Raw genomic sequence first — 23,446 nt, 5'->3', positions numbered from 1 at the left:
ATATATAACATAGATTCCAAATATGCATTATTACCGCTGGAATATGCTAACAAAACCAAATATCCGTCTTTCTCACCCAGCAAAATAATAGGTATCTGTATAATCCTGTATCAATTTATTGCACACATGCGAAATGTTCAATGACAGTAAACAATGACATAATTTCAAACTTTACTTTTAACTCTTCATTTCACACGTAATTTTACAATGCAATTGATAAATTATTATTCATACAAAAGTATTAATATTCTTATAGGAGGTCGATTTTCAGGCAAAAGATTATTCGTAAACTTGCCGTAAACAGCACAGCCAATGTCAACTTTTTATTTTCTATCTACACAACTAGTTGCGGCTGGTTTTAGCGTTTCAGATTTCTAAACTAAAAAGTGGCCCTAAAATTCTGAAGGAAAGCTTTAGATATTTTAGGCCCTAGAGCCATGTTGTCAATTATGAACCAGCCGCAACTAATTTCATAAATACAAAATAAAAAGTTAACGTTGTTTGCACTGTTTGCGTCAAGTTTACAATTTATCTATTACCCAAAAGTGTAAATATAAGGGAGGTCGATATTGGTGTAAAACATACACTGCAAACTTGCCGCAAGTAGCACAAACATCGTTAATTATTGATTTTGTATCCATTTCAAGAGTTGCGGCTGGTTTATAAGTGACTAAGTGGCTCTAGGGCTAAGCTGCCTAAAGCTCTCCATCAGAATTTCAGAAGCAATTTTTGGCCAAAAAAATCACTACCGCTAGATGGCGCTGATCCAAATGATTATTACTATACTTATACAAGAGCTATTTAATTATTTATAAACCAGCCGCAACTAATTTGATAAATAAAAAATAAAAAGTAAACATTGTTTGTGCTGTTTGCGGCAAGTTTGCATTGCACCTTTTATACGAATATTGACTTCCTATATATTTATACTTTCGGGTAAAAGATACATTGCAAACTTGCCGCAAACAGCACAAACAATGTTAACTTTTTATTTTTTATTTATCAAATTAGTTGCGGCTGGTTTATAAGTAATTAAATAGCTCTTGTATAAGTATAGTAATGATCATTTGGATCAGCGCCATCTAGCGGTCGTGATTTTTTTGGCCAAAAATTGCTTCTGAAATTCTGAAGGAGAGCTTTAGGCAGCTTAGTCCTAGAGCCATTTAGTCACTTATAAACCAGCCGCAATTCTTGAAATAAATACAAAATAAATAATTAACGATGTTTGTGCTACTTGCGGCAAGTTTGCAGTGTATGTTTTACACCAATATCGACCTCCCTTATATTTACACTTTCGGGTAATAGATGAATTGTAAACTTGACGCAAACAGTGCAAACAACGTTAACTTTTTATTTTGTATTTATGAAATTAGTTGCGGCTGGTTTATAAGTAATTAAATGGCTCTAGGGCTAAGCTGCCTAAAGCTCTCTTTCAGAATTTCAGAAGCAATTTTTGGCCAAAAAAATCACTACCGCTAGATGGCGCTGATCCAAATGATTATTACTACTTGTAGTAGAGCCATTTGATCAATTATAAACCAGCCGCAACTGATTTTGTAAATACAAAATGAAAAGTTAACATTGTTTGTGCTGTTTGCGGCAAGTTTGCAATGTATCTTTTACCCGAAAGTATAAATATATAGGAAGTCAATATTCGTATAAAAGGTGCAATGCAAACTTGCCGCAAACAGCACAAACAATGTTAACTTTTTATTTTTTATCTATCAAATTAGTTGCGGCTGGTTTATAAATAATTAAATAGCTCTTGTATAAGTATAGTAATAATCATTTGGATCAGCGCCATCTAGCGGTAGTGATTTTTTTGGCCAAAAATTGCTTCTGAAATTCTGATGGAGAGCTTTAGGCAGCTTAGCCCTAGAGCCACTTAGTCACTTATAAACCAGCCGCAACTCTTGAAATGGATACAAAATCAATAATTAACGATGTTTGTGCTACTTGCGGCAAGTTTGCAGTGTATGTTTTACACCAATATCGACCTCCCTTATATTTACACTTTTGGGTAATAGATAAATTGTAAACTTGACGCAAACAGTGCAAACAACGTTAACTTTTTATTTTGTATTTATGAAATTAGTTGCGGCTGGTTCATAATTGACAACATGGCTCTAGGGCCTAAAATATCTAAAGCTTTCCTTCAGAATTTTAGGGCCACTTTTTAGTTTAGAAATCTGAAACGCTAAAACCAGCCGCAACTAGTTGTGTAGATAGAAAATAAAAAGTTGACATTGGCTGTGCTGTTTACGGCAAGTTTACGAATAATCTTTTGCCTGAAAATCGACCTCCTATAAGAATATTAATACTTTTGTATGAATAATAATTTATCAATTGCATTGTAAAATTACGTGTGAAATGAAGAGTTAAAAGTAAAGTTTGAAATTATGTCATTGTTTACTGTCATTGAACATTTCGCATGTGTGCAATAAATTGATACAGGATTATACAGATACCTATTATTTTGCTGGGTGAGAAAGACGGATATTTGGTTTTGTTAGCATATTCCAGCGGTAATAATGCATATTTGGAATCTATGTTATATATTTATACAGCTTAAAATGTTTAAATATTAATCATGTGTGCCTATATTTACCAACTTATTTGTATAAATTGAACTTTATACAAAAACTCATGATACAATCATTGATTGTCTCAATCATTATTCTAAACGTTAGTGAAAAAGGCGGTTAAGGACGTATACTTAGCCTGCGGACTATGGGTGTATTCCGCAAATGCTGCCAGCAGTTAAGTTACGTAGGTCGTGGTAACGCCGCATGGTCGGGTAGCGCTAGCGTCAACCTGTACTAACTGTCGGTGGGTTCCGCATGTCAACAAACTCCGAAATATCAGATGGCATGGGAGCGAAAACAGTAAAAAATATCAAAGTTTGTTGACATGCGGAACCCACCGACAGTTAGTACAGGTTGACGCTAGCGCTACCCGACCATGCGGCGTTACCACGACCTACGTAACTTAACTGCTGGCAGCATTTGCGGAATACACCCATAGTACACTTGCTCTTTTTCGTGACATTTTCCGACATTCTATCGTCTGCTTTGCTTTGTTTACAATCAGAAAATGCATTTTGACATGTCACGAAAAAGAGTTATAGTAGACCGACGTCGTCTGCTTTACTGCTGGTGAGATTGCGGATCACATCACCAGTAAATCGACAGTAGCGCCCCCAACCACGCAACGTTGTCACTTGTCACGTCGTACATATATGTAACTGCTGGCGGCGATTGCGGATTACACCCCAGGTTAGTAACCTGTTGTCAATACAGCAGAGTTCTTCAGTTCTTGAACCAATGTAGGGGCTTACCCCCACTCTTATACTAGTCGTGCGGTGTAACCGCTTACTGACGACTTCAGTCCTTGCCGAGCTCGAGTCGGACTCCGAGCCGCACATGTAATAACTATAAATAAAGCACACACTCATATACAAGGTCTCTCTGCTCATTCCAGCACCTTCTCCCACGACGACATATATATATAGTAGGACAAAAATCCTACACCAACTGTGTATCAGCGCCATCTAGCGTTTCGGATTTCGCGGACTTATACGCAAACTATTTTCTAGGGGATCCGTCTTGAAAAAGCCCTAGATTCTAGTGTTTTATACCAGCAGTAAGTCACTAGGCATTTAGTAGGTGTCAAAAACCGCATTACTTATACGTGCTTCGATGAATGCTTAAGTTGATGAAAATAATATATAAAAATGTACTTAACAAATATCTCCCGCGCATGCCGCATGCCTCGCTTTGGTTGTAATTTGTAATTTGTAATTACCCACAAAACAATGTAGGGGCTCTACATTACTATTACAGCAATAGTAGTACTTGATTCGCAACGCTAGATGGCGTTGATACACTATACACGATGATAAAATGACAAATTAAATGATTAAATTAATCTATTTTAATTGAGATCTTTCGATTCTAACTTGATTTTGTTTACATGTAATACCTATAGAAAATTTTAATCTTTTCCTTACCAATGGTAAGTTACCATTAATCATGAAGCTCCGCATAAAATTGTTCAAGTTTTTGACAGCAAGTAAGTATACCGACAGAAATTATATTTTCTGTAATGAAACGTCCACGCTTTTGATGCTATTTATAAACATTTAATCGTATATATTCGCTTCAAATGATGACAGCAATCAATGCCTAATAATGTTACATAAATTTTTATGTTACAATCACAGAAAACCAGATGGCTTATGATTTATATTTCAAGAAATAATAAGGAGAGTGTGCTAAAACGGAGCTAGTGTCGCGCGTTGCTGATGTGATTGCTGATGGCTTGACGTTGACGGGAGTCACGGGAGCGACCTGTAAAATTAAGACTCCGTAGTATACGTATGTTAAATACTCAAAACACTGCAAGACAATGATTTCTCTCCACAAGCTCAACTTGAAGAAGCCGATTGTTTTGTTATCCGAATTTTTGTGTTAGCTCTGTAAAAATTTCGTCAACTGATAGCCTTTTTATAACTGAGACCGCTGCTGCTGGGCAGGTCCTGCAGAAGACTTTCGAAAATGATCGACTTCCAGTTCTGCATACCAGCAGCAGCTCTAGCTGTGGCCTTGTCAATTCCAGCTAGAAAATTTCATCGGTTTTCTACCTGAAACACCAACATCATCTCAAGTTGACTGGATTTGTTCGAGAAGCTGCTTGTGCAGGCTAATCTACCTGCAAACAATGCTTATCGACTCCACTTGTGAGTCGATCGAATCAAATAATCATGTAAGTTGATGTTGATTTGTAAACAGTGCGATAAACCAGGGAATTTATTTTTTTTCACTAATTGTTTTGAATTATTTATGCTAATCGTAGGTTGTACATGATGATGAGAGTCAATTTTAAAACATTTGTTTTGATACTTGTCGTTGGAGTCCTCAGTTCTATATTCACATCATGGAACAACTGCAGTAGTTCATTCTTTCTTAGAAATTCAGATTGGAAATCACAGTTTCAGCATAGTGTAAGCATCAACTTTTTTTCTTCTTGTTTTTTGTGCTTTGTCGCTATTTTTAATTCACCATTGAAAATTTTTCATTCTCAGGAACATTCTAACAACGAACTGAGTTACCAAGAAATTGACTGCTTAATCAATGGCCGAAAAATAATAAGCTGCCGAAAAGAGGGAGATGAAGTCTACATTCCATTTTCATTTATACACAATTATTTCGAGGTATGTGCGGTATTATTTGTTGGAGAGCAAAACATCTGTCAGTCATTATGAGAAGTGTCTTAAATATTTCTCAATTTTTAGATTTATGGAAAGATAGTAAATAATGATGGACTCGAACGGTTTGACTGGTACCATAGTTATTCCAAAATCATCAACAGAAAGGTGAAATATGATTCTCGTGGAGTGTTTATGACTTTTGAAAATTACAATGTTGAAATCAGAGAAAGAGTGAAATGTATAAGTGGCGTGGATGGTGTGCCCATTTCAACGCAGTGGGAGAGCCAAGGGTACTATTACCCAACTCAGATAGCTCAATTTGGTTTGTCACATTACAGTAAAAATTTAACTGAACCAGAATCTGTGAAGAAAATCATCGAAGATGCCGACAAGGTGAGACAAGACTGGATTGTACCACAAGGTTCAGTGATGAGTCGAATTTATGATAAAAGAGTAAACAGCTATGTAATGAAGTATGCAACCCCAGAAACAACCTCTTCGGGAATTTCCATTAAACTCGATCACATTTTAAAACTAATGTTAAGGCTTGATCTCTGTATCAAAGATAATGGCAGCGTAACAGTAGAATTACAGATGAGAGAGAAAAAAGACATGTATTACCTGCACTACGTAACAAATAATATGTTAATATACACCTACAACAATCATATTTATCATGGGATAGGGCGAGCATTTAATCAATGGAAACATTTAACCAGAGACTTAATGATTGATTTACAAAAAGGTCTGAGCCTTATTGATAAAACAAAAAGAAAGTTATCAAGATCCAAGCTTAAAGTTGTTAGAATAATACTAAATGGATCAGGAATGATAGATAATATTACTTTGTCGATAAGTGAACACATGGAGCAATTTTATGACGCAGCTCGTTGGTTCGTTGCCAATCAGAATATAACTTCTGGTGGCTGGCCCAATCCTGTAAAAAGAAAAGTTGCCAATGGGATGGCTATTCTTGAACCTGGATGGTAAGATTTCATAACTCTTAAAAACAGAAATTTTATAAATATAAAAAGTACAATTGATTAAAGAGAGAAAAGTAAAATCACTTGCAAAAGTGTGGTTTAAAGATTTAAAAAAAAAAAATGTATTACTGTAATACAATACGTATTAAAGTGTAATTTACTGTGTTGAATTGCAGGTATTCAAGTATGGGTCAAGGACATGCGATTTCTTTACTATCGCGTGCTTATTACAATTCTGGGGACGAAAAGTACCTGCAGGCTGCCGTCAGAGGATTGCGGCCTTTTCGAGTGGCATCGAACAAAGGCGGCGTAGCAGCTTACTTTTTGGATAAATACGTTTGGTACGAGGAGTATCCCACGGTGCCTTCATCGTTCATACTCAATGGTTTTATATACTCCCTGATCGGCCTGTACGACCTGAAGAGCATTGCGTCGGGGGAGGACGCGGAGGAAGCTCAGAAGTTGTTTGACCAGGGTATGAATTCGTTAAAAAATATGCTTACTCTTTTTGACACGGGCTCTGGAACGACTTACGACCTCCGCCACTTCACGCTGAGAACGGCGCCCAACTTGGCCCGTTGGGATTACCATTCGACTCATGTCAATCAGCTCCTTTTGCTCAATACTATCGACAGTGATCTTATTTTTTCAACAACCGCTGAGCGCTGGATTGATTACATGAGCGGTAAAAAAGCATCGCACAATTAAACCTCTTGTGATTGACTAATACGCGCTGGCGTGTCAATATTATAACATAGGATTGTTACATTAAATTTAAATCAAGAAAAAGAAAAACAATATTGAGAAAAAATTTCATACTATTGAACCGAGTAAATTTTGCACAAGTAGGATAATGATCTAAACTTTTTCTTTTTAATTTTTAATTTATGCATTTCATTCGTCCATTAGGCTGTCTGTAACAGCACATCTAATACTTGACTGAGCGTATTAACAAAGAGTATGATAAAATTAACACTTTACCATTGATGGAGACCACGACAATTAGGATAAAAGAACGTATTCCAACTTAATTTAGTATTCCGCGTGTAAATAGAATATTTTCGATTTATCTCCAAACTTGCGACATCTTTTACGCATACACATTGCAATAGGCCTCGTATGTGAATTTTGTAATCATTTACAAATTTCGCAGTAAAAACACTCTGCTACTCACACTCTGTCCAAATAGCGCCAAATTGGGATTCCTCGTTTTAGCACCAATAAAAGACATTTTGCAGATGTTTCCATAACGTCATCGCCACTAAAAATTAGAAACGACAAACCGATAAAGTTAATGAATAATGCCCCTCTTTAGTGTGGATAGGTAATGGTCCAAGTAGCGCCCATAACTGACTTATTACCCGAAAATTTTCGCTTTAAAACTGATATCTACTTTTTAATTTAGTGCCGAGCAATAAGTATATATGTGGTACAACATTACCCCTTCGGGGCTACCAATCATGATAGGTGAACGGAGTTGATGGGCACTGCTGTGCAAATAACTTGTCGCACGTACGTCACAATGCAGGGACACTTTTACGCTTTAATTTAGGCACGAGAGCGTCACCGTGCCAGATCTCTTGTTTCTTTGTTTCCCGCTTATAACACATATACGTGTCACAAGAACTGAGAATTTTCTGTAATTTTCTATCCCTAGGGCAATGTTAATTGTCTAAGCGTACCGCGACGTAGTTTGTATTACCAAGAGATAATATATTCTTTCGCATTGTAGGACCCTATAATATAAAAAAATACTGCGTAAGTTGTGATTTACACAGAATAATTATTAAATAATTCACAGACTGAGATGATTGGAAAACAAATTTTCATTTTTAATCATACATTTTTTTAGATAATATATTGTTTTAATTGGTTACCGTAAGTTTTACTTTATATGGTTTGTACAAAAAATTTATTCGAACAAAAAATGAATTTCTCCGGTGATTTTCAAAGATGGCACTTTTCATTTAGTTCCAAAGACGCGCAAGCAACTAATATTTAGATATTACTTGTTGACGCTAAGACTAAATATTATGAATAATACTTAAAAGTATTTATTTAATTTCGACACACTGATACAAAGTATTGGCAGTCAAATTGTTTAATAACTTACATGTACGCCTGTGTTTACACTGCTCCTTCCACTTTGAAAATAAACTTGAAGCACCTGATGTTGATAAACTGTATACAATTAGAGAACCAAGAACGATAAAAATAAAATTGGTCATCACAATTAAATTAAATAAAAGTTAACGAGTCAATGTTTAGAAAATAAAACTGCGACAATAAATTATTGAAAACATCCCATGTTTGAAAAAGCTTTTGTTTGTAATAATGAATAAGGATACTCTGTGCTATATTTTTTTCTTTCAATCTTTCAAAGATTATTAATCATAATAATACGCACAAACAGGTATAACTAAAACTATCTTTTTGCGCATTAATTATCCATAATATGTGCAATACTCCTTATTTAATGAATAATATGCTCGTACGCACTTTATTAAATAAAAAAAATAAAAAATTCAACATACGAAAAACTCTCACATCGCGTAATAATTTAATGCTTCTTGACTATGATTCATCACATTTGGCAAACATTTTAAGAAATTATACAGATATCAATAAAAATTAAAAGCTTGCAGGAATCTAATCGAAACAAGATGGCATAATACTAAAAAATTAGATTCTTTGTTTTTTAGGTAGACAGCCCTACAATTAAATGGTAATTTTCTAAAAATTTAATCTAATTTACATTTTGAGAAAGTATAGTTTATTGAACGATATATACTATATTTTCATTTAATTTTTTTTTATTCAAAAAATCAATTAAAAAACTATTTCGTGGCTCTATTATCGAGGGTTTAAGACAATTTCCTGGAATTAAGTTCAATTTAATATCTATAAGTCATTATTTTATCTTCAAGTGAATGTCAAAAAGGCATCTGTTAATTATCATAACGTAATAATTAAAGTAACTATTTTTTTACTATAATTATCAAGCCTGTGTTGTATCGAGGCTTACCTTCTTGATACGTTCATTAATAGAAAATAAATAGTATAATTATTTCTGTATTTATGGCTCAGACCCTCGATAAAAAATGGCTACTTACCCCTATGTTGTCTTATTTGTATTTGATTCGTGTGAGCTTATTCAATAATCTCAAATTAAGACATTGCCGGGGGAGGAATTTTGTCGGTGTGTATTTAAATAAAATCATTGCAATATTCGTTATAGCAAATTAATTTTTTATAACTATTATTAAACATTCGTTTAATGCACTAGAAAAAAAACTTACATTCCATTATGTATTAAATGTAAAGAGATTTATTTATAAACTTGGATATAATTATACTTAAATATGAATAAGTGTTTGTAAATTTTGTTAATGGAACCATTATGTACGCGATGGGTATAGGATTGAGATCTTATTTTGTTATATGATTTTTGTTATGAGAACCACTGTATAAAATGTAAATTCTTGAGCTGTAAATAAGTAAACAATTAGATTTTACGAAAATATGTACATAGCATGGTAGTACTGTGTAGTCACAAAGTATGGCTATATATGCCTGAAATACGGAGTTTTGTAGCGCTGCTATTGTATTGGAATTTTACGTGAGGGCGTAGCTAAGGTAAATTTGGTGAGTGGTTGATAAGTACCATTGGCACTATGCACAATTATACTGGCCCTGCTGAAAACGGTGGACACTTTAAGTATACCCTCTTAGTACCAGAGGTAGTTTGGTCAATATTTAATTCCAGTAAAAAAAAAATTGTAATTTGACTAGGTAAATTTAATAAATAAAACCGAAATAAATTGAAAATTCCCTGATAATTGTTTGTATCTTGATTTATTTTACCTGAATTACAATATTTAAATAAATATTTCTCACTTTTTGGTATTAATATTATTCCATGTACATATAATACAAGATGCGATCAATAATACACTTTGTACCTCGTGTCGCAATGTCTACAGAGGCCAACATAAAGGTATTTGTGATTACCCCGAGATGGACATGCGACACCAGATACTAAGTATATACTCGTTATTGTAAAGTTAAGTATGTTATCACTAAAATATTGTTACTTTTGATGATACCCCGTAAATTGATTCGAATCTTTTTTTGGAGTATTATAATCGTACGATAAATTTCCTGTACTACAAGGAATAGTAGGAATATTGGAGCCTTGAATGGAGAAACCATGATAATCATCTTGTAAAGAAGTGGTTGGTTTGAGCGGTGATGGCAAATCATCGCTGTTGCATTGCAAATCATCTAATAAACTAGTAGGTGTACTTTTTTCAGGTATTCGAAAATCATTGCTTGCGTTATCGCTGCAAGAGTCCGAACTAATTAGACTAGCATCGTCGCCTTGTCCTTGCGTGCCTCTTTTTCCCGGCTTAATACAGTAATTACTGCCAAACAGTTGAAAATCAAAGGTAGGTGATGGTGTTGAATAATCTTTTGCTTGGACTGTAGTTAAATGTTTGTAAGCTGAAGAGTTGTCAGTTGTTTTGTTATCTGGTGATTGCGTGACAATCTGTGAATTAATACAAGTACTTTTAATTTTTTTGATACCTCATACTAAGGCTGTGTAATAACATAGTTAACTAAAGAGTTTCACTAATTAAAACTTCGCATGCTTGGAGTAGTGCTGAATACACACAGACTATGTCGGTTATATATTATGTAAAAAATTCGTTTTAGGATACGAATTTTGTTTTTTTTTTTTTTTTTTTTGTGTGAAATAACTCATTATTTTGAGAGGGAGGTTGACTACGTATAATCATTTTAAATCGTACCTGTGGTATTAATGGAGATGGAAATTCAGAGCACTCGTCATTAAAACAGTTCACATTAGTAGTAACTATTTGATTTTTAGTAATAATCAGAGGTGATTTTTCAATTGCAGCTTTGACACTAAGTTCTACGTTTTTACGAAACTCTATCATGTCTTGTTTCATCTCGTTAGCTTTTTGTAGTACACTTTCATTTTTAGTTTTGAGCTCTTGTAAAGTTGACAAACTTTCCGACACAAAATGTAAATTCTGAAAGTAAAATGAAAATAAATATCTAGCTATTAATTTATTTTTCGTCAAATTTTTAGTATAACTTACTTCGCAAATCATCAAAGCCGATTCCCAAGTATTGGCTGGTACTCTTTCTCCTGACATGTAAGCATTAAAGTCATTTTTGGTCATGTTTAATGACTCTGCTGTTAAACTTTCAATAAACGAAACAGCACAACACTAAATTTGAAATCAAGACTATTAAATACGGTTTCATTGTAATACGAGTAGGATAAATTGAAATTATATTCATAAGTCGTACCAAATTTGTAAAATAGTAGCCACCTTCTCCTGTCATGAGTCGACTTGCGTTACAAAACCTTGTAATAAAATTAATATTGCTCTTCAGTCTTGCAGGATTGGACTTAAGGACTATAAATATCAGAGCTGGTAAAAACTCATCCGCGGATGCAGGACCACCGACAGACTGCTGAAGCAACAAAAATATGTTACTGCAACAATGAACTATACAAGCAAGTTTTTCCTGTGGGGCTTTAGCAGCGTCCATATTTAACAGATCTAAAAAAAGTAGAGTTCAAATTAAGTAGTGGTCTTTACTGTCACGGAAAAAATGTTTCAACACTTCTCAATCAGAGATAAGTACCCATCATTGATGTATAAACGAGTTCTCTTACTTCTACGCTGGTTTCTTGTATTTTACACTCCAAATTTTTACCACTAACCCAATTCAACTGCCTTATCCGTTTTTGAATATCTAAATCTTTTTCTTCATCGTGTGTATATGGCGGACAAAATAAAATCCTGTACAGTAGAGTAATTGTATACCTTTCAACATAATCAAGCAGCCTGTCTTTGATTTCTGAGGATATATCTGAATTAAAAAAAAACAATTATTTGTAGCTACTGTTAAATAATGTATAATGTATTATACTGAGGGCATCATGTTGTATTAAAATAAATTACAATAACCTTCATAGATGGAACTTTCATTCATTCTTTTGGAAAAGCTCTGATAAAAGTTTTGGGTGACATCGGCCAGTTTGTCAATTCTTTTGCTATCTTTGTACTCTAAAATCTCATTAACAAATTGATTGATTTTTTTAGATACATCTTTGGCAACAAGAGTCTTATGGAGCATAGTAATCAAATCTCGATTATCCTCCTCAATTTTCTGTAGATCAGATGCGTTACTGCTATACAACTCTTTTAGCAACTGCCTTGGATCTTGGCTTTTATTTGTTGGTAGTTTACGGAGTCTCGAGAAAGCAGTCAACTTGGATGATTTGTTCTTATCATGCTGCTGTCGATGTTGATTTTCTGTGTGAGTACTGACAGTTTCACTACAATAATTAACACAAAGAAAGAACATAATTATATAAACTGATGACGATATGACTTTTTTTAGAAGATTTAAGTAGTGTAAGAATAAACGATAGCTAAAATTGTTAAAATAGTCATAGTTATTGATGGCTTAGCAGTTACTTTACAAGAAATACATGATTGGGTACACAAGGGCTGTAAGTTTCAACAAGTATTATTGAGGTGGTGCACAGGTATGTTTGGATACACTTTGCAAGTAGTGCAAAAATACCTATTGCGTATTTTTTTGCCCTGCAGTTAGTCAGTAAGTATCAGTAGTGAAAAATGTAGGCAACCTTTCGCGAACTTGCAGAAGCACACGTTCTTTTTCTTCCTGGGTGGCTTGCTGTTGTAACCTGTGGCAAACGCTGCAGTAGCCCTGCCAGGCCACGTTCCCATAATAATCACAGCCATTCTTGCACTTAAGGTCAGACTCGTCGATACGATACTTGGGAGTTTTGGTAGAGTACATCACTAGGAGTTCCTGGGACTTGGGTCAGCAGAGATTTGAGATTTTTTGGGTGCACCGCAAATTACGCGAAAGAACAAAACTTTGAGTTGTCAGTGACACTTGTCACTTGTCAAGTTCAAGTTGACTCAATTGTTGACAAAATTGACAAGCCAGAGAGAGCAATCAATGCATTCTCTTCTTCCGCACCGCAATGGGAGGCGCTGGTGTCGTCACTTACCAGCCGTTGAAAACAAAGAGCGCAATTTTAAAAGCAGTTTTGCATCTGTACCTCAAAAAATATGTACCTATGTTGATCATTTCTCATTGTTTTTCTCATGACAAAATGTACACTTGAATTAGCTGAGTCAACTTTTTTTTTCATCAAATAATGGCACTTTTATACAATGCAAACAAATATTTTCAAAAATTCAGTTCATTGTGTGCACAGAGAATCTTGTTTTCTCTTAACTATTAGAAAAATATGAATAATTATCTACTTAAGTACCGAGTAAGTTATCAATATTAATTAAATCCATTAAACTTTTAATATGTTTTGAAAATATATAAGATCTTGTACTAAAAATTTACACCTGGATAATTTTAGAAATTGCGGAAATAATTCATGGAAATAAAAATAAAAAAAATGTTTTTCGATCAACATTATTTTCTTACACCTATAAAAGATCTAAATATTTCATCATGTAAATTCATCAAATTGATTTTTTTTTATTTTAATTGGCCGTATTCAAAATTAAATGGACTTTCGGTCAAAAATTCATTAATGATTTAATATACGTTATATGTAACGGTCACAGAATTAAGAGGCATTTAATATTTTAAGTTAAAATAAATAGAAATGACAATTCTATTGATACTTCATAGTATCAGAGAATTTATATTTCTACACAGGATATCCAACAATGTTTAAACAATTATCTTGAACATTTTGTGCCATTTGTCTTAAAGATGCCGAAGTTTTAAATAATTTTTCAGTTTGTCGATTTATTACGTGATAATCTTTGAAAATCCACTTCAACATTCCAAAGCACTGATTTCTCTTTTTTTTCCCATCGGCCAATCACCATCGCTTTCAATAGGACCCACGAATTCCATGTAAATTTTCCGACTTTCATGTCGTTTAAAGGATAAAAATTTGTTTAATTATCAGTATATCATAAAACTAGTAAGTAACGTGACTTCGATATCATTATACAAAGTGTACAATTTAATTTTGTTTATTGAAATTCTCAGGAAAAAAATTAAAATACCATAGACGTTTGGATTCGAATGACACCTTATGAAAACGTGAAATTGTCGAAAAATTTTAATATAAAATAGGAACAATTACTTTCAGATGGCTCTGGCTGTGCAGTCAATTATATATAAGTTTTTTTAAATCATCCGAACAGGATCCGATGAAGAATCAATCCCTTTGAGTAAAGTTTGACCGAAAACTGGTTTGCCCATAAAGTGTTTTCAATTTGAAAATTTCACATCTTGTGCTTTTCACCACAAATGCTTACAAAAATTGATGGTCATTTTTGAACTATACGATTTTCAATTGGTGAGGTTTACCGTATCACTTGAAGCATGTATACCAGTAGAGAAGACTTAAATGAAGCGCTAGATAAAAAGTAATGATTATAAAATAATGCGATCGTTGAATTTATAACTAGTACTTAAAAAATTAGACATTAACTTTCTATACAATTCTATAAATTTCAATTTTCCTTTTCGTGAATCGATGTGCTTGAAGATACAGAGTAAGCCGTAAAAATTCCAAACCGAATGGTACACTTCAAAATTTTACCGGTTTTAAGCACTTTCTACGTAATGATTGGGATTAAAAGTATTTAGTTAAAATTTCTCAACAGTAGTCATATTTCGCTGAAATAAACTTTAAAAATCCTTTGTTTCTTTCTCTAAAAACTTTTAATTTTTTTTTTTTTAGCACGGATGGTACAGCCAAAACAACCTTAACACACCATACCTATATCGCGTGTTGTACGACATGTTTACATAATACGTAATTTTGGTATTAATTTTAGATTTTGTCACATTTGAAAATCTGATAAGCACATCTCTCATATGTTATAATTGTTCACAGTTTCATAATTGTAAATAATATTCATCAAGCATCTCACGGATTGTGCAACCCCCAAGTGAAGTAAATACCAACAGTGTGTGTCTGAAACGACATGAGAAAGAGTAATTTTGCCTATTAATTTCACACAATGAGACAACCGATTCCGCAACCTTACAATGACTACGTATGTATATTCAAGACTGATTCGCTCAATTAAGATGATATGTGTATATATAAATTTTTTTTTTAATTTAAAAAAAAGTGTATTAACCATACAGAGATCAGTTAGTTGCAAAAAAAATATGTGATCAAAAAATTAAAGCCAACATCTAAGGACGAGTTTTTTTTTTGTAATCGCGTCGCATTGCATACTTTATCCGTAAGGGCTCAATACCCGTAAAAACTTTCTTCGAGCAAAGCATGGCACAGAATCAATAGTTAATCAACATTTTTGGAAAATACCGAATCAACGCGCCTTTAATAAACCCCGTAGGGTCTTTGTATAGGTATTATTCTAATGAACAGCTCATCGTTTGGTAATGTAATCATCTCAATCTGCAGCATCGAAATATTTATTTGTAAAAAAAAAAAAAAAAGTACTTCCGTGCAAAGTCGCAATCACCGTAATTTACCCGGTTTCACCCCATATTCCATCGCGGCAGCTCTTCTTTGTCCCCAAAGTAGAGATTTCACAACGACCTTGAGCACCGTAAGCAATAATTTTGTTTTCCTCGTGTCCTCCCGAAAAAAAAAAAAAAAGCCGTAACGACGGAGAAATTTCATCCGCGTACCCTATATATATATATATTCGTTAGATTCGTATCTCTAGCGCAGCCCCCCCCCCCCGCTCACGAATGGTTAGGCGTATCACCGACACCTTATACACCCGAGGCAATAAAAACATCGGGAGAGTGCGCGGCTCTCCCGGGCGCGTGTAGGTCCGGTTGGACATCGAGACTGGCGCCGGCACGGAGATTCACATAATAAGTCGGATCTGCCACGAAAAAAACAGTGTTTGGTATATATATCTCGCAACACTTCTTCTTCTTGCACACATTTATAAAAACGTATATGCCATCGTGCCTATACGTACGCGTATATGTATACATACCTATGGCCCCTTTCTTATTTGATAGAAAAGGTGTACTTTATACAATATGATCCCTCTCTCGTCCGGCGATACTTTTACTTTTGTTATTTGTATAGGGCAAAAAAGAGGTACGGGAGGGCGACTTTACGAAAACGCGGTTGGTGACCAACGAACGGTGGCACATTAGATACTTACGCGTTTTTAGCAGCTTTAGCGTTTGTTGTACAGCTATACGTCCAAGTAATAAATGTCATATTTGGGCCTTTGACAGTAGATTCGATGGGTATAGCCTTCGATGATCGTGCATACCTACATACTTCCAATGGCTTACTCTCATTCTTTCTGTGTCTTAGTTGGTGTACTTTTACCATTTGGCGTTGCCCGTTGTAAAGCCAATCGATTGTACAGCCCCGTAGTAAGTAAATCATCAATCAAAAATAGATTAAACAACAAAGAGAAAATTTTTGGCACTTGTGAAACTTGGTCGGTGCTAATGTCTTTGAGAGGGCAAGACCCGGTCGAATTGAAAGTGTTTTGGTACACGCGGTCTATATTTTAAAAGCGTATAATTGCACAGTTATGTCCGTGGCCGAGTGGAAGACTGTTAGATTCGTAACGAGCCGTATAATGTACGCTCGCGGTGGCTCGTCCGACTGGACTTTCTTGCGGCTCAAATTTATCGGTATTTGGAGGAGGTGGTGTTATGTATAGGAACTTATGGAGATTCGGCGTATACGTGATTTCATAATCTCTTATTAGTATAGGCAACCGCTGACGCTAGTCAATATAAATAATAGCTGTAAAACACCAATGTTCTTTTTTTTATTTATTTATTTTTTTCTTCTAATGCTGTGACAAACGGAAATGAAAAGTAAAAGTCGGACGAGGAGGAATATCGCATTTTTTACAATGCTACGGGTGTTGTTTTACTAGCTCATTGTTTGATCTGTTTCTCGTTTTTTTTTTGCCTTAGCGGGCATTTGAAAAAAAAAAAAAAAATTTAATTGAGCTTAACGATACTTTGTCGAAAATTTTTATGCCGCAGACGACTGTTATTCGATTTTTTTTTAATTAAACTCGCGCGAGATGAGACAATGCCTAAGAAAAAGTGCTTTTGGACGTCCTTTCTAAAAATACCCATCAAGGATGCAGAATTGGTTGGCCGGAGATGTGAGTCACGTCAAAAATGAAATCATCGATGGTTAAATGAAAAATGTTTTTGTCACAAATATCTCGATGAAAAGAATTTCTTTTATCAACACGCTGTACGCCTGTCCGAAACGCGTCAAGGATAATGACTGTGAGGTTATTTATAATTGATAATTGTTGATATATCACACGCATGGGAGAAGATGGGATTGTTTAAATTCAAACCAGTGCTAATTTGAGCGTTGAATCACGAGGCGAACACAAGAAATTTGAAAAACACGACATCGCAGACGTTTTTTCATTTACAAACATATGGTATAGCAACCATAACTCAGATGTGTTAAAAACGTTTGTTCGTAAAAAAAAAAAAAAATTTCTTGACAATGAAGTATCTTACATTTTTTTGGCGAATAATATTTAATTTTCATGCTTGATTGGAAAGTATTAATTGATTAATTTATTTAATCAACTTATTTAGACGACAAATTTTGTGATTATTATGCTTAACGTAAAAAAGACGTACAATTTTAATTTATTCATACAACTATATAAAACTAAATTTTTTGCTTAAAAGAATGAATAAAAAAAAAACCTCCTCTGCTAGATAAAAAAATTTGATTACTCATCCGATATACGATTAAAATAAGCGTTCAATTTTTCGGAACAGATGTATGGGCATGATGATCTTACAATTCAATTAATTATTCAAATATAAGTGAGCGCAGAAGTAGATGTAGAATGAGTTGGCTACTTAGGTTTTTCTTTCTTTTTATCGACCAAAAAATCAATACACGATGAATGTACAGCTATACTATACCTTTGAATTTCCAGTTTATTGGAGTATTTCTAGGATAAAAACGTAAATTACTTGATGACGAGCTTTTACTAAAATTTGTATGTTTTCGCTTTGCTTCTGACGTCTTTGACACAAAAATTTTCTAGTGAAGATTCTGTATTGAACTAACAAAGTATAACCTTGATTGTAACTGAAGTATACTAGAAACAAGTTGGACTGTCAATGATTCAATCAAAGGCTAATTTACTACAACAGCAACGGCCAAAACGCTTTTCGGTCGTAGAACAAATATATAAAAAAAGCTTATTGCTGTAGTTAGGGTGACGCTTAAAAAAATGCAAAGGTATCGACTTGAAGCTGTTGAACAACAATTTTTATAATAAAAAAAATTAAATGGTACAGGGAAATTTTTCTTTTGATATAACTTGAAGAGTATTATGTCTAACATACGATGATAAAATACATTTCGAGAGTTAAAGTAGTTAATTAATAGTTCCCACGTCTTTAGCCTCACAACAAACACCAATTTAAGCAAGTGCCCATTATACATTTCAAATGAGACGCTTCTTCCTCTCTAATACAGTATTATTTCCAGGCTTATTATGGAATATGATGGACAGCCACATTACCTGTATTGCGAACCAACATAGTGAGAGACAAAAAAAGTTATGAAATACTTTTTCTTCCAAATTTAATTTTTACAATAGAAGCCTTGATAAATTCAGCAGAAACCGTCATTTTCAAACTGATAACATCTATGTGCAGACAAACACAAGTGAAGTAACATTCCGACTCAGTGCTTATTATTTTTGCGCTCACATTTTTTCAGTCGTCTTCTCTTCTTCGATCAAGACAAGATAAATGTTGGGAAACTGTAAGTAGCTCGGAATAATTTCTGACCTTCGCAGTTAAATTTAGATGGTCGAAAACTTTGCACCATGACTTTTAATGGTGAAATTGCGTTCAAAATTTTTTCAAGATTCTGCAAATTTTACTGATACATGAAAACTTTTACCACTTTACAGAACATTTTTTTTTTGACGACATCAACATTTTAACATTTCAATTTAAATATTACTTTAGTAAATAAGAGAATATTTCCCGACTAAACTCATAATAAATAATATGGAGTGAAAGTAGAATTTTAAAAATACAACGTAGGATTAGCTTGACATTGAATATTTTTCACCTCATTGAGTCAATGTTAAATTTGAAAACTACGTCAACAAAAATTTGTTACCCCATGAGTCTTTGTTCGCACCTAGTAAAATCATTAATTATTCATCTGTTTGAATTTTCATTTTCAAGGGCGTTTAGATTTTTTGATTTACTAGAATTTTGAAATTCGAAAATAAATGCCATACATCATTGGTATTTAGGAATTCACGTTAGAAGTTTCACAGTTAGACGTAGTAATTATAGCATTCGTGATGAAATACGAGTATCTTTTTTTTGTTTTTTTATAAACTATTTGCAGTTAAAAAATAAACTATAATTTTTAGCTTACATCTCAAAACATAATGTAAAACTGAGTTCATGAAAAGAAAAAGTAATTTGCGTGGATAATAAGAACTTGTCAGATAGCTGGAAAAAGTTGTAACCCACATTCAAAATCGTTATTTTCACTATCTATTAGATACAATACTTATAAATTGTGTTTAAAAAAATTGTTTTCTAACAAATGATTTTAATAACAACTTTGCTAGGTTACCTTTGTATATCTTTAAAAACTTTAAAAAAATAGTGTCTCATGAATTTCTTAAAAAAACAGTTGAATTGTGGTTATTAATGTATTTGAACAGAAAAGCTTCTACGACATCAAATTGATTTTTAAACGGATTAAAAAATTTTTGGACCAATCATCAAGACAGTACTCGATAGAAATATGTAAAAATGTTTCATCCAAACGATGTCTCAAACGTTTTTTTTTTTTTCAAACCAAAGAAAACAAAAATTTAAAGCTCGTTATTAAGTATTCAAAAACAAAAAATTAAAATAATGTATCATTTTTTCACTTAGTTAAAAATAAAAAATAAAATACACCATTTTTTACAATCACGATAAAATTTATGTGCATTCCAAATTCAACGAAACCCACCAAAACAGCGTGTTTTTATGCGTTATCAGCTTAATTTTTTGCTCCTAAATGCAGAACTCTTTTACAAGCGTAAAGAGAAGAAAAAAAAAAAAAAAAAAAAAAAACAACAACAACAAAATCAAGTTATACAAAATCACATAAGTATACATGTATGCATGAGGAAATAGATCATTTTCATGAGGAAGGAGGAGCTACTTAAAAACCACTTGAATCTCATTTTCAGAGTACGACGTCATGCCAAGATTAATCGAACAACACTCGCCCAATGTCACGCTCCACTAATCTTCTTCCCCCGTAAACAATTATTTATTCATCCTGCTAAAATTTCATACTTTTGCATGTAACTGCTCGCATTTTCAACATCCCTTCTACTGCCCCAAAGTACCCTTGTGTTCACATAAACCTGCTAATTAAGGTCACTACGGCAAAATAAAAAAATCCAAAGATGTATAAAACTCGAGGGACTGCCATATAATTATGATTTACGGAGAAGCCTTGCTCCTATATGTACGTGCAATGACCAGCGGGCATCATTAGTACGATCACACCATTGCGAAGGTTTCCTCGCGTTCTCTACCCTTTGCGTTACCCTCTTCGTCCCAAACCTTGTTTGTTTTCATCTTCTTCAATCCAATAAAATCTATTGACGTCCCCAATCATTAGCAGGCAGGCGAGAATCTCCGAGTCCTACAACTCAACACGCATATTATGCTCGTGTCACCTTTTTTTTTTTTTTTTTTTTTTTTACATCCTGGTACTATCGTCACAGGGATGGCGTATATAAACTTCCAAGTCCGGCAATACACAAAAATTATCGTTAGTATACCCGATTTTACGACGACCATTTGCGTTGTTTTCGGCGTTAGCAAACATTTGGAAAGTCCGAAATCCACGCAGCAGATGCTCGTGTATCGGAGACGCGTCTTATTATACGCGATGCCGAAAACATTCGGATTCTCGCAAAATTTCTTCACATGACGCAACGTTGCTTCCATACCAAAAAAAATCTCCCTTTTCTAATTAGGTAAGCCATACTATGTATTGTGCGCTTAGCATAATGTTTCCTCAATCGCCCTGACATTCGACGGACACTTTTGCTGAGTTACAGCCTCGGAGCTGAGCCCAGCGTTGACTGTGCGCTAGACATCCGGCTTTGCCTTGCCAGCGCTTATTCGCCTGACAATGTGAGCGGGAGGTGTACACACTAGGGTTCCTTTTTTTTTTTTTTTTTTTTTTCCTCTCCGCGCTCGGGATTTCCCTCTCGTCCACCGGCTCTGCGCGCGAATGCGATGAGTCGCGCATCAGGATCCCGCAGAATGGGTCATTGTTCATTAATTCTTACACTATCGCGATAAATAGGACCGTTCCATACGAGAGGGATATATATATATTTTCGATTTGATGACGCGAACGTTGGAATTTCGTTACGTGCGCTCATCGATGAAAAATGTTAATTTCCCTCTGCCTCTTATTTGGACGCAGACGCGCGCACTTGCCTAATTCTTCGTATTACGAAACGGGTTCTTTTTACTACAGGAGTTGAAAAAAAATCTTGGGTTTTCAAAGATGTGTATACACATACATAGATGATAAATTTTCCTTTTGGCTGACATTGCCATTTAGCTATTGTTTGCAACATTCTACGATTCATTTTTCGAAATTCGAACTCATTCCTGAGTATTTACTGAATAATTGTCCAAGGATGCGCAGGACCTTGACATTGAAATATCAGAACAGCGTTTTTGTGCATGTTATGCAAAATACAGACGCTCTTTTGAGCTTTCGTTGTTAAGACTCAGTGCTCATACATCAAATTCCAAGACATGGTGCGCATTTTTTCGTCGTTTAACGATTAATTTTACTTTTATACTGTTCAAACATTCAATGCGGCAAATTGATTTTTTTTTTTGTATGAGTACGTATAGCTATTAGTATAATTTTCATATAAGTCACTTCTTTTATATACACAACTTCTCTTAGTGACTTTAAGTAGAAGAAGCTTTATTAAAAAATAAATCGTATTTTTCTCTACAATTTTCATCTGCAGGTAAAATTAGGAGTTGAAATTTTATATTTTAATTAGGTAATTTTTAGAAGAAGTACTAAAATCTTGAGCCAATAATAGACATTTTATTGATCAAACCGTACCAGCTTACGCTGTGATACTAAAACTCTTTTTCAAAATATAAACAGCTATTTTACTTTGTAATTTCAAAGATATCGGTTGGAATCGTACAATTTTTTCATAGATGTTATCATTAAGTTTCACAACTCTATTTGCCTCCCTAGGACAGAAACGTTTTGATATCACCTTCATTAATTTTTTTACGATTCCAATCTGCATTTATTAAAAGTGAATACGAATGATATAAGATGAAAAAAATAAGGTTTCTGGTATCGTTATTCGTATAAGTTTAGAGGATACGGTCAATTAGGCAACAAGTGAAGCAAAGAGAAATTTAATAGTTTTCAATTATTTTCTAAATTTGTCTCCTACATTAAAAAATCTGTTGGATGAGCTACTTTAGTGTAGCCTTCAGTTTTTGGAAAAATCAGGGATTTTTGACGAGGTAATCCCTCTATATTCTGTTACCTACATAAACGAAAGACGGATAAATACGTAAAACTATTAGTTGTGTGTTCTTTTACTTTCAAAACGGTAAAAGTGTAATAAATTTGAAATATTTTTTGAACCCTTTTTACATTGAAACTGTAAATGAAAATATAAAAGAATAATGTCAAATAATGAAGGTATACAAAAAAAATTCAAACAATAATTTAGATATACTAGTTACCTGTACAATGCTGATAATTGCAACATGAAATGATATAAATTATGACCATGTAATTTGATATATTGAATGTAATGATTCAAATATTTCATTGCCACTACTCTTCTAAAAAGATCTTCTACTTTTTTAAAGCTTTAATTTTAAACGTATGTGCTCAACTTTGATATTATCATAAGCATTTATCTTTTTAATCAGCTTATGGTTGCAATGAAATTTGAAACTCCTGAAATTTTTTAGCGATTCAATTTTCAAACGATAAATTTTACTAAGCCAATTATTTAAAGAAAATCAAACTAAAATATAATCAAATTAGAATGAAACTGAATTCTTATGTAGAAGAAAACCATAGTCATTATGATTTAATTGTTCTGAGATGATATTTAAAACAATTGCC

General features: G+C 33.7%; 2 protein-coding genes across 2 annotated transcripts; one reads left to right on the top strand and one right to left on the bottom strand.

The window, feature by feature from the left end:
* Positions 1-4,329: 4,329 nt before the first annotated feature.
* On the top strand, positions 4,330-8,468 carry Hsepi (D-glucuronyl C5-epimerase). The gene is made up of 5 exons (XM_014355356.2): positions 4,330-4,764; positions 4,855-5,002; positions 5,084-5,212; positions 5,294-6,195; positions 6,369-8,468. Coding segments are annotated over exons 1-5 (1,713 nt in total). The 5' UTR covers positions 4,330-4,762; the 3' UTR covers positions 6,901-8,468.
* Positions 8,469-10,047: 1,579 nt separating this feature from the next.
* Rabex-5 (Rabaptin-5-associated exchange factor for Rab5) lies at positions 10,048-13,237 on the bottom strand. The gene is made up of 7 exons (XM_014355344.2): positions 12,887-13,237; positions 12,201-12,571; positions 11,875-12,102; positions 11,533-11,789; positions 11,319-11,450; positions 11,004-11,249; positions 10,048-10,741 (listed from the first exon to the last, which is right to left on the bottom strand). Exons 1-7 carry the CDS (start codon positions 13,060-13,062, stop codon positions 10,283-10,285), a joined length of 1,869 nt encoding a protein of 622 aa, XP_014210830.2. The 5' UTR covers positions 13,063-13,237; the 3' UTR covers positions 10,048-10,282.
* Positions 13,238-23,446: the final 10,209 nt, after the last annotated feature.

This window comes from Copidosoma floridanum, unplaced genomic scaffold (genome assembly GCF_036245765.1).
Source record: "Copidosoma floridanum isolate Cflo_tuat_1 unplaced genomic scaffold, Cflo_Japanese_pri ptg000014l, whole genome shotgun sequence".
Taxonomy (NCBI): domain Eukaryota; kingdom Metazoa; phylum Arthropoda; class Insecta; order Hymenoptera; family Encyrtidae; genus Copidosoma; species Copidosoma floridanum.
Note: the sequence above shows the minus strand (reverse complement) of the source record. Positions and strands in the feature narration are given on the sequence as shown.